We start from the raw sequence: 12,419 nt of genomic DNA, 5'->3' as shown, positions 1-12,419 counted from the left end.
AAGATATTTTGTAAATTTCCTACCGTAAATATATCAAAACTTCATTTCTGATTAGTAATATGCCTTGCTAAGAATTCATTTGGACAACTTTAAAGGTGATTTTCTCAGTATTTAGATATTTTTGCACCCTCAGATTCCAGATTTTCAAATAGTTGTATCTCAGCTTTCAGATGATGTGTAAATCTCAATTTCAAAAAATTGACCCTAATGACTGGTTTTGTGGTCCAGGGTCACATATAATCATGTGTACATAAAACTGCTAATAAATATCAATAGCATGAGTAATTTCCATATATTTCCAGGTAATTTCCAACACCATGTTTTCACCTAAACCCTATGAGTAACACAACTGCGAACTACATAGGTGTGCAGGAAACTAATCTCTGCTGGCAATATAACAAAAATATTATATAGCAATCTTATATATTTGAAATGCATAGAAGGGTGATTTTAACCCTAAATAATTACCTACATACATTTTTACTAAGACACTGAAAGAACAATGTGTGAACGAGCGTCATCAAACAGAACTCATGAACATAATGGCCGCAATTCATGATACATAAACAGAACACATTTCAGTGCAAATTGTACATACAAAACAAGACAATTTACATAAGAATGGATTTATAAATGATTGACACAATAATTGAGTCCAATGACTGTTTTTAGATTCACAGAACACTTCCTCATCTCCAACTGATCAGATATCAGATATATATTGAGCAGATATCCCGCCACCACACTTGTTGTGCCCCATCGGTTGCTATATTGAATTGGTTGGGATGCTCAAACAAACAAAGCAGTGTTTTGACAGCAGTGCAGTGTTTACACTTTTCAAGAGAGCGGCATATAACAAGCTGCTCCACAGAGTAAGCCATCAGTAGCATTCATGTTCATCTCAATTGCAGTTGCTTGGCTGGTGCAGGGCTGACCAGACTTTTTTAAGGTAATTTCAATCTTTCAAGAACCCTCCACAAATAAGAACCTCTTTTAAGAACTCTGCACTGATAAAACTAAAAAATACTATAAATATTGGTATTATAAATATTGCTTGAGAAAACATCATTTTATTTTATCAGAATCTACAGCAAATTTTGCAATTGCCGTCAAAGGAGAAACAAAATATCTACCAGCAGGAGCTAACTGGAACATGCTAACGTGGCAACTTTGATTCCTATTCCTTATTGCTTATCATTATATCCTTATATAATGCATCACTGCACATTTGGCTGAGATATGCAGAAGTACTTTAGTGGACATTTTTAAGTGAAAAACACTTTTAATCAAATCACTACCATGGACGGTTTGATCTTCTATAGGAAAATGATTCAAACTTTCATTTTTGCAATTGAATTTTAAAAACACCATAATGCTCTTATTTCTTAATGCCGCAAGTGACAAGACAATGAATGACTGTAAAACTATTTCTAGAATTTCTAAAGACTTGAAGAAACTTAAAATCTAAATAAAAACCTCATTAATAATTAAAAACCTAATATTATAAATATCCCATGTATCAGTGGTGCACAACTTGGAACGAAACTCTGCAGGGCTGCGACCCTCCAGGAATTGAGTTCTGCACCCCTGCCATACATCGCCCATACAAAAAGATATTAAAAAAATCACTTTGAAATCAGTTGAGTTGACCATTATAAATGAAGAAATAGTATCTTTCTAAAAACATTCAAGTTCTAAAACCTCAAAATTTAAAAAGTTGTATTGTTGCTAATTTGATATGATAACAAAAAAATATTAAGAATGTAAATGTCAAAAATGTCAAGTGAAATGCCTCAGTGGAATGCATGTAATCCACACCCATATTCTTTCATTTAGAAATAGCGATGAAGAGATAGCGTGTATAAATCATCTCATACCTGTCCACTTCAGGCCTCAGGCTCTTCTCTCTCTCCAGCATGGCCACGATCAGCTTGCCCCATTCCTTCTCCACGTCATTAGGATGGTACCCTTGAGGGAGCTGGATGCGACCAAACTCTATCCACACCTACATCCCAACATACAGCAGTGTTTAAGACACCCCTACATGTGTCACGTACATGTAAAAAATATGAATGATCAAAAAAAGAAACGAAAGACACAAACCTCTAGCATTTTGTAGAGATGCTTGATTTTGGCCTTTTCATTTTCTTTTGGTGGTATTTCATTCTCTTTGAACTGTAGATACTGCGTATAAAGTGCCTGTAAAGTTAAAAAGTGTTAGTTCTGACAAAAAAAAGAGATTTCTATCCATCAGACAGAGAAAAAGACAATATAGCCACTCGAATTATGAGCGCAGAACACCTGAACTCTGTGCTTCTGCTCAAGGAGAAAGATGGAGCTGCTCTTCAGGTCTTTAAAGAGGCTTTAATAGTTTTCTCGAGTGGGACGCTACCTATTTGCCATGTACTGCTAATCTGCCTCAGAGCGATTATCAGAGAGTCTCAGCAGCTGCTGATTGCTGAAAAAACACATCTGTGAATGTCTGATATTTGACAAATTATTACTTAAGATATATCTGCCCTTTCATAAATCAAAATGTAAAACTGGTCCAGGAATAGTTCACCTCAAAACCCCCCTCATGTCTCTCCAAACATGCATGTGCACTTATTGTACAAGCTACTGTCTGGGCCATATTTCTTACTTCCAAATAATAATAAAAAAAACACACAAAAAAAAAAACATAATTTTTGACATTAATACATGGTCTGGTTTCTGGATTTTTTTTATTTTTTATTTTTTTTTAATGTAAAAAAAAGTATGTTTACATACACATTCAATTTACATTATTTACATAACTGAATACATAATTAAAGTGTGAGGCATCTCACCTTAAGTTCCACAAGGTTGCTGGGAAAATTTCTGTCTGACATAACAGTCACATTGTGTTTGATCCACTGGCTGAGGTACTTCACCATGTTCTGGTATTCAACCCATTTAATATCCACATCCTGTTTCAGGAACATCAACTTTTGGTTAAGATCTATATATTTCACTTTAATTGTAAGAAAAATGTAAACACAGGCATTTTATAGGACGTGTCACTTCATGGCTTTCTTCATATCGTATTCATTTGTTCATTTATTCAAGAATTGCAAGCACGTTGAATTCAAGGTCAATGTGTCTTAAATGGAAAGCAGCATACACACTTCATACTCTTCCTCAAGAAGAATTATACAATGTTCTGGGAATGATTCCAAAGAATCAACAGATTCCTTAGGAGCTTCCAACTTAATTTAATTTTCTGCATAACAAGCCTCCAACTCTTCCAAGAAACACGGAATGCTTATGTTATGTGGAAATGTAGACACAACGTTTATTTGCATAGACCAAGCAAATTCACGAGCCCACCCAGCTAAAACCTGACTACAGCATGCAGGTAGCTAATATCATCCTTGAGATGTTTATGTACTATCAGCCTAAGTATCCTCAGAAATCAGTCACAGTCAGGCGAAAGAGACAGCGGAAACCAACTAAACATGCTTTACTAGAGCTCAGTGATTTGTATATGCCCTGTTTTCAGTGCAACACTTGTGAAATTGTATTACATATGCATTTGTAGTGTACTTGAAAATAATATAATATTAATCTAATAAAAAGCCACTTGAGTGAACTTAAAGTGAGCACAATTTAATGTCTTAAGTACAATTTCAGAAAGTGCACTGTTTTTTTTTTTTTCCTCAAAATGTCAAATTGAGGTTTACTTTAAAGCACATTGATTTTTTTGTTGTGTTAAAGTACACTAACCTTAACATGCTAAAGCACATGTAAAGCACTTATTATTATAATTATTTTAATATTATAATTATAACAGTAAGTGTTATTCAATATAACATTTTTAAATGTACTAAATTGTAACTTAATTACAAATGACAAATTTTTTTAAATACATGACAAATTTCAGAATAAAGATGACATAGTATATTTTAGTTTATCAATATTTTTTTGTAGCCAGGTCATTTGGCAGTAATTATGAAAGTACATATAAAGTTGTACAGATGCATGGTTAAAAAAATAGCTCTGAAGTTCAGCTAGTTGCATTTTATATTAGTTTAAACATTACAGTCTGGAAACATTACATTCAGTTTGCACTTTAATATATTCTGTGAAAGTATATTTCTGTAACAATACTCTTTTTAAAACTATGCTAAAGTGTACTTCTTTTTCACAGAGTTAGTGATTTATAGCTATATGTGATTGTACTTACATTTGCACTGATGCCCTCCATACCCTCCGGTACTTTCGGGAAGACGTCGTATAACGTTGATACATAAGTAATAACAGACTTCTCATCGGGAGATGACACGTCCACATCTGCTCGAATGGACAAACATGCAAATGTATAAAACACTGAACAGTTTTGCAACAAATAATAATTCTTGTAATCTTTCCTCTAGGAAAAATCCATCACAGACAGTTAACAGTTTTATTAAGTGTTGAATTCAGTGTTTAGTCTGCTGAGGATAGTGCTGGCCATTGGGCATTGAATACTATTCTTAGATCCCAGTGTTGTTTTACAAATATCTGACATTCAGACTGCAGCTCTGGTGACTCACTGTATGGAGGAACCAGTTATGCTGCACCAGAAAACAACACGTCAAAGCTGAATCAATGACAGCTCACTTCAGACATTTAGTAGAGTTGTGTTAACTACCAGCTCATTCTCACTCTGAGACAACAATCGCATCTCAAGGGTTTGCACATCCCCAAGAGAAACAAAGGTCCCTGTTGAAAAAAAACAGCATAGAAACTGGTCCTAAGAAACTAGCTCCCGCTCAGGACCAGCTTAGGACCAGCACATGACCAGCTTAAACCAGCAGTCATGCTTCAAAACATACCTAACCAGCATATGCTGGTTTTTTCAACAGGGGTAGCCAACAATGAATGCAGGATGATGCATCCAAAACAAAATAAAAATAATTAAAAATTCAAATTTTATTTAATCCATGCTTAAAGGGATAGTTCACCCAAAAATGAAAATTTGATGTTTATCTGCTTACCCCCAGGGCATCCAAGATGTAGGTAACTTTGTTTCTTCAGTAGAACACAAACTGAGATTTTTAACTCAAACCGTTGCAGTCTATCACTACAACAAAATAAAACTAAAAAAAAAAAAAAAACAACACAATAAAACTAAAAAAAAAAAAAAAAAAAAAAAAAAAAACATACAAAAACAAAACCAAATTAAACCCTGCGGCTTGTGATGATACATTGATGTGTAAAGACACAAAAATGATCGGTCTGTGCAAGAAACTGAACAGTATTTATATTGTTTTTTACCTCTGATTCACGCAATGTCTGAACTGTTAGAACTCTTGTGAGCGCACGTTCTCAGCAGCCTGCGCATGAGGCATTCTTCTTCTTCTTGTTGCTTTATGGCGGATCGCAGACTTATAAATGCATTACCGCCACCTATCTCTCAAATGGACCTTTGACACTCTATCTACAATCTCAATTAGGAGTGTCAATGGTCAACTTGAGAGATAGGTGGCGGTAATGCACTTATAAGTCTGTGATCCGCCATAAAGCAAGAAGAAGAAGAAGATGACTCACGCGCCTGGCCGCCTGCTGCTGAGAACACGCATAGGAGGACGTGTGAATCAGAGGTAAAAAACAATATAAATACTGTTCAGTTTCTTGCATAGACCGATCGTTTTGTGCTTTTACACATCAATGTATCGTCACGAGCCACAGGGTTTAATTTGGTTTTGTTTGTGTATGTTTTTTTTTTTGTATTAATGTATGTGTTAGCCGTGATTCCCATCCATTTACATTATAAGACTGATAGACTGCAACAGTTTGATTTAAAATTCTTGGTTTGTGTTCTACTGAAAAAACAAAGTCACCTACATCTTGGATGCCCTGGGGGTAAGCAGATAAACATCAAATTTTTATTTTTGGGTAAACTATCCCTTTAAAAAATGTATTAAGTGTAAACAATAAATTACTGATCATTACCAATTGTTATGTGGGAGTGTTTTAATCTGTGTTTCATTGCAGTTTCCCTGGTCACTCTCCTGCAATTAACAGGTTAATTGGATCCACCTGAAGGGAGTCACTTTAAATCTAGGACACATGCTCTTGCTCGGTCTCTCTCGTTTTGCAGCCAGCACTGCAGTAGCAGTGTTTCTGCTTCTCCAGTCCCTTTTTTTTCCCTTTCGTTATTAAAATAAACTTATTTTGATTGGCATACTTTTGTTTTGTGTCCTTTATGTTGCATCCCTAGAGCCAGGGTTGTAACATAATGGGGGCTCGTCCAATTTGGTTTGTAAAAAGCATTTGTTTCTTTTGATATTTTGGGGACTGGTTTTGTTTATTCCTTTTGGTTGAGAGTTAGGTAGGGTGAGAGTTCCAGCTGGATTGATAATTCAGTCCTTCCATCGGTTCACTCTTTTGTTATTTTTCCTTTTTTATTTTCGAGGTTATTCTGGGTGGAGACTTGTTCTCTGTTGGGGGTAAGCATTTCAGAACTGTGACCAGTGATTAATTGGTTCACAGTTGCTGAGTTTCTGCTTTTAAAAGTCGCCTCGTGCCCGGTACACCTCAGAAGATAGATAGGATTTTAGAAGTGTTAGGCAGGAATCCGGGTGTATCTCATGTGTTTCGTTATGTTTTGGGGCTCAGCAACCATACTCACTTTGTAGTGGAAGAGGGATGTGTGTAAGTTAGGTGAGTTAAGCATTTTGAGGCACTTTTGTGTTTAGTTGGTCGATGATCCTAACTTTAGAGTGTTAGCAGTGTTTGTGAGAAGTTCCTTTGTGGACTTTAGTGTAGACTAATGCCCAGTCTATATCGCCTTTAGATATTTGTGATTGCTTGGGGTAAGTAATCTTCTGTGTTTGGGTTAGTTCTACTGTGTTTGAAAGCTTTTAAAGCTTCGTTTGAGAGTATTTTTGCTGCTATTGGTTACTTTTGTAGCTGTGTGCTATTGGACCTGTTGTGTTGATTTGAACTTCTGTGTAGGAAGTAGTTACTACGTAAGGGTAGTTAGTGGTGGAGTTAGTAATGGCTTCTTTAGAAGACTTCCTAAAGGAACCTTCAGAAGAGTTACTTGAGGTTTTTACAAAGGATCAACTTTTGCAGTTGTCTTCTCATTATGATATTCCCATCACAAGTAGTGAGAAGCGACTGAAGGATAGTGTGAAGGAAATCATTAGAAGTGTTTTTTTGATTGACAATGGTGTCTTAAAAGTTAAGCGGGTTTCCCCACAATCCATGACCGCTCCTTTGTCTGAAGCTGCAATTGCGCTTAGGCTCAGAGAGCTAGCTTTTCAGGAGAAACAGCTAGATGTTAATATAAAAATAAGAGAGAAGGAAATGCATCTTGCACATGAACTGTCTCTTAAAGAGTTGGAATTAAAAGCTGCTGCTTTAACTCAAAGAGGTGATACCTCTCCGGTTGATGTTAGAGTGTAGACATATAAGTTAGTACCTCCTTTTTCTGAGAAAGATGTTGAGAGATATTTTCCTCATTTTGAACGGGTGGCAACCACGTCAAAGTGGCCTAGAACTATGTGGACTTTGCTTTTACAAAGTATCTTGGTGGGAAGAGCTCAGGAAGCTTATTCCGCTCTAAGTCTTGAGAAGAGTGCTAATTATGATGAGGTTAAAACCGCTATTTTGAAGGCATATGAGCTGGTACCTGAAGCTTACCGCCAGCGCTTTCGAAGTTGTACAAAGTTTGCTCACGACACTTATGTTGAGTTTGCAAAAACAGAAGGAGAATCTGTTTGATCGGTGGTGTACATCTCAGAAGGTCGAAAGTAAGGAACATCTTAGACAACTCATTTTGCTTGAGGAATTTAAAAACTGTCTGCCTGAGGTTGTTTCTGTTTATTTGAATGAGCAGAAGGCAGTGACTTTAGAACAAGCTGCAATCTTAGCAGATGAGTTTATCTTGACCCATAAGATAAGTTTGGTGACAAACACTCTGAGGTTCAGGACCAGAGTAAGCATAAAAGGTCTCAGTTTGTAAAGTCTGTGCCCTCTGGCTCATCACCTGCTAATAAAATGACTAAGGATGGTTTGATTTCAGAAAGGGCTTGTTTTTAATTGTAAGAGACTAGGTCATCTTATCGCAGATTGTCCTGTTCTAAGTAAGAAACATAAATCCGCAAAGACTGTAGCATTCGTAAGCCCTGTGCCAAGTCTTCCTCTGGCATCTTCAGTTGCTAATGTTGCATGCAAGAATCGTGAGTTAGCTGGATCATCATCATTTTTGATGGACGGTTGTGTGTGTCTGTCTTCTGATCCTGAAAACAGGCAAGCCGTCAAGATCTGGAGAGATACAGGAGCTTTTCAATCTGTGATTCTATATGATGTCCTGTCCTTTAATGAAAAGTCAGCTCAAGGTTCAGAGGTAATTGTTAAAGGTTTTGGTGGAGGATTTTTGTCTATGCCTTTACATAGCATTAATCTCCAATCAGATTTAGTCTCTGGGGATGTTGTTGTTGCACTTTGTTCCCAGATTCCCATAGATGGTGTGTCCTTTATTCTAGGGAATGATTTAGCTGGTGGGAAAAGTGCTAGCTGTCCCTAAAGTAATCTCTACTGTCCTCAAATCAGACGGTCCAGATGAACTTGAATTGGCATTTCCAGAAAATTTTCCTGTTTGTGCAACTACTCGGGCAATGTCGGTTAAGAGGCATGTTGAAGACAAATCTTCTAACAGTGAATTGGTGATACCGCTTTATGATACTTTCATGGTCCTAGGTGACATGAACTTGTCAGCGAGTGGAAAGATGTTTCCATCTCGTGAACAGCTAAATACTTGAGCAAAAACAAGACTCCACTTTGTCACCCATGTTTGAAGAGTTAGTGTCTGATGAAGTACTACCAAATGTTGCGTCTGGCTATTTTGTTAGTGATGGTGTTTTGATGATGAGAAAGTGGACCGATCCAAAAATATCACGTGAGGATGACTGGAGTAGTGTGTTTCAAGTGGTGGTTCCAGAAGTCTATCGATCTGACATATTGTATCTTGCTCATGATCATTGTCTGTCTGGCCACTTGGGGGTCAGGAAAACCTTGGATCGTGTGTTAAGGCATTTTTACTGGCCTGGGGTAAGGTCCGATGTGGCTCAGTATTGCAGATCCTGTCATGTTTGTCAGGTTGTAGGCAAACCTAACCAGTCTATTCCTGCAGCTCCACTACATCCTATTCCTGCCATCGGAGAGCCATTTGAAAATGTTTTGATTGATTGTGTTGGGCCTCTTCCCCGTACCAAGTCAGGTAATCAATATCTTCTCACAATTATGTGTGCCACCACAAGGTTTCCTGAAGCTGTTCCTCTGCGCAAGATTACTGCCCCTGCCATTTCCAAAGCCCTTATTAAGTTTTTCACAGTGTTTTGGACTACCAAGAGTTGTTCAGTCTGATCAAGGGTCTAACTTTATGTCTCGCCTTTTCTCTCAGCTGTTAAAGCAGTTTTCTATTCAGCATAATGTCTCATCTGCATATCATCCAGAGTCTCAAGGTGCACTTGAAAGATTCCATCAAACTCTTAAGACTATGCTGAAGACCTACTGCAAAGAGTTTGAGAGAGACTGGGATGATGGCGTTCCATTACTCCTTTTTGCAGTTAGAGAGGTGGTTCAGGAGTCCCTTGGCTTCAGTCCGGCTGAACTTGTGTTTGGCCACACTGTGAGGGGGCCCTTGAAATTGGTAAAGGAGAAGTGGTTAGATGTTGAGCGTTCTACTCCTACTAACCTCTTGGACTATGTGTCTAACTTTCGTTTCAGACTTAGTAGAGCCTGTGAACTGGCCAAAGAAAATTTGAAAGCAGCTCAGGAGAAGATGAAGACTTGGTATGATCGAAAGGCTAAACATCGTGTGTTTTGTTCAGGAGACCAAGTGCTGGTGCTCTTACCAATACTGGGGTCTGCGTTGCAGGCTCAATATAGTGGTCCGTATACCATTGATCGGAAAGTTGGTGAGTGTAACTACTTGGTTAAGACTCCAAATCGTAAAAGGAAAACCCGAATGTGCCATGTGAATTTACTCAAGCCTTACTTTGACCGTAACCAAACTGCGTCTACCGAGGTCAAGGCCTTGGCTGCACTGAATGCTCCAAACTACTGAGACCGTAGAAGGGGTTGCTGTCTATGAGATTGCTCGGAGTAGATTGCCAAATTCTGAGATTCTGGCTAAGTTAGACTTTCATTTGTCGTACTTAAATCTTTCTGAGCGCGTCGGATGTAATTCAGTTAATTTATCAATAGTCTGCCTTGTTTTCTGATGTTCCATCTTGTACCAATGTCCTAGAGCATGACATTGACGTAGGTCAAGTTAACCCTATTAAGCAACACCCATATAGGGTAAATCCTGTTAAACGCCAGCTTTTGCGCAAAGAGGTAGAGTATATGTTAGAACATAACATAGCTGAACCGACTTGTAGTGCTTGGAGTTCACCATGTTTATTGGTTGAGAAGCATGATGGTTCGTTTCGGTTTTGTACCGATTTTCGTAAGGTAAATGCCATCACGAAACCTGACTCTTTTCCTCTTCCGCGGTTAGATGATTGCATTGACCAAGTTGGTTCTGCATCCTTTGTTTCAAAGTTAGATCTTTTGAAAGGCTACTGGCAGGTTCCACTTAGCCAGCGAGCCCGTGAGATCTCTGCTTTTGTGACACCAGATAACTTCTGCCAATATAATGTTATGGCATTCGGTATGAGAAATGCACCTGCCACTTTCCAGCGTCTGGTTAATAAGGTGTTAGAAGGAGTTGCAGGATGTGAGGCTTACCTTGATGATGTGGTCATTTATAGTTCTACCTGGTCTCAACATCTGGCCCAGCTTGGGGATGTGTTCAAGAGGTTAAAGGCTGCAAACTTGACCCTGAACCTCTCCAAGTGTGAGTTTGGGCAGGCCACAGTTACCTACTTGGGTAAAGTTGTTGGCCATGGACATGTGTCTCCGGTAGGAGCAAAAGTGGAGGCCATTGTGAATTTTGTGTTGTACATCATCTCGGCGGGAACTAAAACGTTTCCTGGGTATGGCAGGATACTATAGGAGTTTTTGCAGAAATTTTGCCACTGTTGCTACACCTTTGACTAACCTGCTTAGCCCTAAGGTTCCTTTTGTTTGGACTGAGTTATGTCAGGTTGCCTTTGACAATCTGAAGGCATTGTTGAGTAGTTCCCCTGTTCTTGCTGCCCCTGATTTTAACAGACCTTTCAAGTTAGCTGTGGACGCTAGTGATTTTGAGGTGGGGTGCTATTCTCCTCCAAGATGATTCAGTGGGAGTGGAGCATCCTGTGTGCTATTTTTCAAAGAAATTTGATATCCATCAGAAGCATTATTCTACAATTGAAAAGGAAGCTTTGGCCCTATTCTGGCTCTGAATCATTTTGATGTGTATGTTTCATCCAGTGTTTCACTTGTTGTGTACACTGATCATAATCCTCTAGTGTTCCTTCACAGCATGAGAAATTCTAACCAGCGCTTAATGCGATGGAGCCTGTTTTTGCAGGGATATGATCTTACAGTCTGCCACATCCGTGGGAAGGATAACGTTTTGGCGGATGCTCTGTCAAGGTCGTAAGTGGCTTGTGTTTGTCCATCGTTTATGTACTTGTTGACTTTGCCATAGGTTATTCTATAGCAATGTTTTAAGGGTGGGAGTGTTATGTGGGAGTGTTTTAATCTGTGTTTCATTGCAGTTTCCCTGGTCACTCTCCTTGCAATTAACAGGTTAATTGGATCCACCTGAAGGGAGTCACCTTAAATCATAGGACACATGCTCTTGCTCGGTCTCTCTCGTTTTGCAGCCAGCACTGCAGTAGCAGTGTTTCTGCTTCTTCAGTCCCTTTCCCCTCCCCTTTCGTTATTAAAATAAACTTATTTTGATTGGCATACTTTTGTTTTGTGTCCTTTATGTTGCATCCCTAGAGCCAGGGTTGTAACACAATCAACTTTGTTTTTGACAATATAATAATTCCTAATGATGTAATATGGATGAGGACATTAGTTTGGTGCTGAAACTCACCCTCTGGGTCCAGCAGTCGGGCCACACCGAGCTGCTCGGCCACACCAAACGCTTGCTCTAGGTTGGATCTGCTACTCTGTGTTGATACTCTGCTCATATCGACCAGGTCGGGCCTGAATTAAGACAGAACCGTGGCAATAAAATCTTATTCCACAGTCTCTGCATGTCTGATGTCTTTCAGTGTCAGATATGTTTTTATATTACACACCACGATCTTGCTTTAATTAAAAGTTTCATTTACTCAATCTGAGTCTGGAGTAACACTGGGTTTGTGTAATTCACCAGACGAAATCAATGTCAGGACTGTGTCAAAGACATAATAGAGGACATCATACACATAAAGAGCATATGAGGAACAATTACATTTAGAATTGAGAAAACGAATTCTACTTTAGGACAGCTATCTTACCAGCCCCCAAAAAAGGCTTTGATT

The 12,419-nt window shown here is 38.5% G+C and overlaps 1 protein-coding gene across 23 annotated transcripts in view; it reads right to left on the bottom strand.

Moving 5' to 3' along the window:
• The window catches only part of dst (dystonin), a 156,053-nt gene that overhangs the window by 83,463 nt on the left and 60,171 nt on the right, over positions 1-12,419 (bottom strand). For all 23 annotated transcript variants that reach the window (XM_042736048.1, XM_042736053.1, XM_042736061.1 and 20 more), the window contains 5 exons: positions 11,987-12,099; positions 4,205-4,311; positions 2,829-2,948; positions 2,104-2,199; positions 1,878-2,005 (listed from right to left, as the gene is read on the bottom strand). In XM_042736048.1, the coding sequence (XP_042591982.1) occupies positions 1,878-2,005; positions 2,104-2,199; positions 2,829-2,948; positions 4,205-4,311; positions 11,987-12,099 (564 nt within the window). The remainder of the gene's footprint in view (positions 1-1,877; positions 2,006-2,103; positions 2,200-2,828; positions 2,949-4,204; positions 4,312-11,986; positions 12,100-12,419) is intronic.

Source organism: Cyprinus carpio, chromosome B13 (assembly GCF_018340385.1).
Source record: "Cyprinus carpio isolate SPL01 chromosome B13, ASM1834038v1, whole genome shotgun sequence".
NCBI classification, from domain to species: domain Eukaryota; kingdom Metazoa; phylum Chordata; class Actinopteri; order Cypriniformes; family Cyprinidae; genus Cyprinus; species Cyprinus carpio.
This window is presented reverse-complemented; position numbering and strand designations above follow the sequence as displayed.